Source organism: Mastomys coucha, unplaced genomic scaffold (assembly GCF_008632895.1).
Source record: "Mastomys coucha isolate ucsf_1 unplaced genomic scaffold, UCSF_Mcou_1 pScaffold14, whole genome shotgun sequence".
In the NCBI taxonomy this organism is placed as follows: domain Eukaryota; kingdom Metazoa; phylum Chordata; class Mammalia; order Rodentia; family Muridae; genus Mastomys; species Mastomys coucha.
The window spans coordinates 53,537,494-53,542,404 of record NW_022196896.1 but is presented as its reverse complement, the minus strand read 5'-3'; the positions used below and the strand labels follow the sequence as shown (position 1 = coordinate 53,542,404).

The following is a 4,911-nucleotide window of genomic DNA, read 5'->3' as shown; positions in this document are numbered from 1 at the left end:
GTAAACATTCCTCAAGTTCATTCTGAACTCCTTGGGAGCTGAGCCATATCTACCTACACTTAGCAGCACTTACAGCAATGCTGAAAACACTATACATGGACTTCAAGAAAGAGAGATAATAACATTTTTACCAAGCTGAAGGTGACAGGTGTCACACAGGAAGCATGCACTAGTTACAAGAGAAGCCAAGGCAGAATCAACAAGCAAGAGGTTTCAACTTTTACTACTTTAAAAGAACCCCCAATTTTTCCTTTGTGTCATGCTTCAGATGACAACAGTAACTGTATCACCAAGTGAACCAACTGTCCAGACAAGAATAAAGAACTTTCCTAATGGGTTTTCAAGATTAACCAAGCTATTGTATAGTAGTTGCTTAGGGAATAGTAACTGCTTAACAAAGAGCATTGTTAAATTAGCCATTAACAAATAGTTAATAGCTACAAAGTAACACCTCAGAGCATTCTCTTTTCTTTTAAAAGCTATTATTAAAAATCAAAGAAAGATTTTAAAGCAGAGCTCCAATTCTGCCCAATTTGGACTTAATTGTTCTGGCCATTTGGAATATTAATCCTCTGTAGGTGGTTTTAATGAGTGGCCAGGGTTAGACCAATGGAGCATAGAAAAGAATCCTAAAGTGTTTTGTCAAACTAAGATGCAGCTGTTTCCAGGGAGCTTGTTAAATGGCAGATGACTTGGATGCCATGGGGTGAGGCCAGAGATTGTGGAGTTTTCACAGATCCATAAGTAACGCCCAGACTTTGAAGAACACGAGTGAATCTGCTTAACAGTTACAGAACTACCCCTACAGTAATGCAAGGGGCAACAAAAGGGGCAATTACTGAGGGTTTGGGGAACTCAGTTACTGTGCTTACTTTTAGCATGGAGAAGAGATTAAAGGCATAAGGCACCAATTGTTATTATTCTGTGTATGACACAGAAAACTAAAGTCCAATTGTTTGTCCAAGATCATAAAAAAAAGGGACAATATTTCTGAATCTTTTCATACACTATTGGCATTAGTTTTCAAAGTATAAAGTCCCCAGACACTAAGTGTTTCTAGGACAATTTTTAGATATTCAAAAATTGAAAACTATTCTCATAATATTATTTGCCGTTGTTCTGGCTAACTTTATGTCAACCTGACATACAAATTATGCCTCCGTAAGATCCAGCTGTAAGGCATTTTCTTAATTAGTGATCACTGTGGGAGGGCCCAGCTCATCATGGGTGGGACCATCCCTGGGGTGGTGATCCTTAGTTCTGTAAGAAAGCAGGCCGAGCAGCCCAAGAGGAGCAAGCCATGAGGAGCAAGCCAGAAAGCAGCATCCCTTCATGGACTCTGCATCAGCCCCTGCCTCGAGGTTCCTGCCCTACTTGAGTTCCTGTCCTGATTTCTTTCAATGAAGAACAATGCTGTTGAAATGTAAGCTAAATAAACCCTTTCCTCCTCAAGTTGCCTTTTGGTCATGGTATTTCATCACAGCAACAGAAACCCTAACGAAGACAGCCATTTTAAAAAGCAATTCTGACATTTGGGCACATGATTTAAAGGGGATTTCATGGGGGGCCGGGTGGGGAGACCACCCGGGGACTGCTGCCATGTTATCATGAAACAAGATCCTAACTGTCCTGGCTTTTGCATCCTTCACCATTACATACAAATACTAACAACAACAACACAAACCACTTTGTTTGATGAAACAGTAAAAGTCCATTTTATTACATTTCAACCCCTAAGTTTTGAACTCTGTTCAGGAAGACAAAAGAGCATGTGTAATACCTCACTCTCTACCAAAGTGTGATGGCGGTCACCAGACAGAGCTCCTTAAAGTGTGATGGCGGTCACCAGACAGAGCTCCTTAAAGTGTGATGGCGGTCACCAGACAGAGCTCCTTAAAGTGTGATGGTGGTCACCAGACAGAGCTCCTTAACGCTCTTAGAGCTGAAAGCCAACCTTCCTGACACAACAGCATTCTTCATTTGAAAAAGCAAAACAAAAACAACAAAAACACAAAACCCTGAAACTAAAGTGACTTAGCCTTCGGTTTTTAGTGGTACTTCTCAAATGAACAACAATGAAATATCACTTACAAAACCTACAGAGGGTTTAACCAGCACAGATGCTGTAGCCAAAGCTGAGCTTGCTCCTAAGACCCATAGGTAGAAGGAAGTTGTCCTCTTGGGCCTCCACTCAACACTGTGCAGCACTCTCTCCGGTGTGAACACACGCACACACACACCTGCACTGACCCCACCCCAGCCCCAAGGCCAACACACACACAAACTAAACAAATAAGTAAAGGGTAATTTAACATATTTTTTAAAGATTTATTTATTTATTTCATGTGAGTACACTGTCACTGTCTTCAGACACACCAGAAGAGGGCATGGGATCCTCATTACAGATGGTTGTGAGCCACCGTGTGGTTGCTGGGAATTGAACTCAGGACCTCTGGAAGAGCGGTCAGTGTGCTTAACCATTGAGCCATCTCTCCAGCCCTAGAATGTAACTTAAAATCTCAAGCTTCTGAGTGACAATTAGAAATTTGGAAAGTTTATATACAGCAGTGTGAGCCTGACAACTTTTCAATACTTAAGACTTCTCAGGACATTTCTGACGAGATCTGTGTTGATTTAGTAAGTGTAATATATGATGTTGCATAAATATCTATATTTAGGAGATGAACCTCACTAGTTACCAGTAGCTCCTGAGTAGCAAACAGAGAGCCCAGAACAAAAACAGGAATGGGCAAAAGATCCACTCAGTGTTCAAGTTGGACTAACGGCCTTGAATGGAAGGAAAGAAAATCATTCAGTTTTAGATTGCACGCGGCCACAGAACCTGAAGAAACTGGTACTTGCTGGCTTTTGGTGAACATCCCCAACTATTCAAACAGTCCTCTCCTTCAGACTAGATTTTGTACACACACGTCAACCAAAACAACTTTCTTCAAGAAGGAACGAAAAGAGACATGAGAGGGGCTCCTTTCTAATAAGCCAAGCACTAAACAGACAGCAATTTAATTTTTAATAAATCATTGTTTGCACCTCGAAAATGTACTTCTCTACTCTCAAGTTGTTCCTGATGGAAAGCTATCCAAAGGCTATTTTTCCAATGGCACTTTCAACAGTATTTTCTCCCAAGTCTTATTTCCCTTACAAAATCATATTCTCTCTTTCAATGCTTTAAAATCTATGTTTCCTAACTTATGACCAGCCTCCTCTTAAAAAGCCATGGATTACCTTGTTTGTATCCTCCTAGGTAAACTACTGTATCCACAGTAAAACTACTGTGCTTTAAATGCTTTCTCATTAATCAAGATAGTCCAACTATATGTTCTTGCTGGCTACATGCTTATTTTTCTCTCAACAAATGGGCTAGAAAAGTCAGTGAATTCTCCTAGTACAGGGCTAGATAGCTTTGGAGGCCACAGATAACCTCTGGGATTTCCCAAGCCCTCCAGGACAAAAGTTAAAGCATGGCCCAGGGCAATAGATGTGAAAGTGAAGGGAGTATGCCAGTACTGAAGACTGAAGCTAGACTCAGTGTCTAGGGAATCTGAAAAAAATGACATCAGACTGAGTTTCAAAATGCAAACACTAAGTAACCATAGGACTGAAGTCTTTGTAGATTTTGGGGAAGGATTTGACAATATGAAATGCCTTAAGAGAAGTAAACTAAACGAAGTCAGAAAGTAATAACCAGGTCACTCTGGGTCATTACAGTTAGGTTTTGTGCACCCAATGATCAGAGAAGTCTGGAAAAGAAGGCACCTGAGGTCAGACAGGTAATAACCTCCCGCCAGGCCAAGGTGCTCTACAGCGTTCTACGTGGAATGTAATACCTAGAACGTGACACTCACGTCATCAAGGCAGAATCGCATAATGGGCGCGGGTAAACAAGGGGGAAGGGAGGCATTTAAAAACAAACAAACAAGTGACTATGTCAGCGCCCAGGAGCCTGGCTCAGAGGCGGCGGGGACTCCAATCCAAGCCGCGATCACGCCTTTCTCCACCCCGAGGGTCGCTCGTCCCCAAACCCACCCGCCAGCCACATTCTCAGACCAGAGACAGAAGCTGGCTGAAGTTAGGGAGACCTCGGGGGATCAGCGCCTCTTCACCTTCCACAAGGGACCCTCGCGCAGAGCAGGGCGGACGAGCAGGGTCCCCGGACTGGCCAGGCCGGCGCTGGCCCGCCCTCCTCCTCCCACCCCGTCACCCTGGGAGAACTCGGAGCGCCTCCCCTACCAGGAGCAAGAGGCCGAAGATGCACCAGCCGATCACCAGCTCGGCCGCCGCCGCCGCCATCTTCGCTTCCGGTCCGGATAAGCCCAAAGGGCAGGGGAGGGGAGGGAAGGGACTGGGCGAAGAAGGACCCGGAACTGCGGGGCCTAAAGGTTAAAGGGGCGGAGGGGCGGAGCGGAGGGTTGCCAAGGAGACCCGGCCCGCGAGCGTCCCCTGGCGACCAGCCGAGCCGGGGCGGGGCGCACCAGACGCACCGAGACGTCACCACGCTGTCCGCCCACGCGCGGGCTGCGTTCCACCCCTGCTCTCGCTGGCGCTCAAGGAGCTTTACCGAGGCAGGACTCTGTCTGTGCCTCGGAAGGTCGAGTGAAATTACAGATTTGCATTGCAAGGTTTTGGTCCCATTATGCAAGCAGAAGTCATCCCTGGTGCAGGAATGACTCAGAATAAAAGAATACCATCTGCCCAGATGACTTTATAATTTGCTGGTGACCAGGTCACGTCATTGCTTGGCTGGGCACTGCATTACCACGTGATGTTTTTTTTCTCACCTGTGAGTATGTGTGAATTTCCAAGATGGTTTCATACCATTAACATATCCTAGTCTATGAGTTGTAGGTGCTAATAATATTCTCAAGTGAACAAAACAAAGATTGTTGTAAATCT

General features: G+C 44.8%; 1 protein-coding gene across 1 annotated transcript in view; it reads right to left on the bottom strand.

Moving 5' to 3' along the window:
- The window catches only part of Lmbrd1 (LMBR1 domain containing 1), a 74,242-nt gene extending 69,755 nt beyond the window's left edge, over positions 1-4,487 (bottom strand). Inside the window, exon 1 of the mRNA XM_031367066.1 lies at positions 4,249-4,487. Within this exon, the coding sequence (XP_031222926.1) occupies positions 4,249-4,308 (60 nt within the window). The 5' untranslated portion in view covers positions 4,309-4,487. The remainder of the gene's footprint in view (positions 1-4,248) is intronic.
- Between the last annotated feature and the right edge of the window lie 424 nt (positions 4,488-4,911).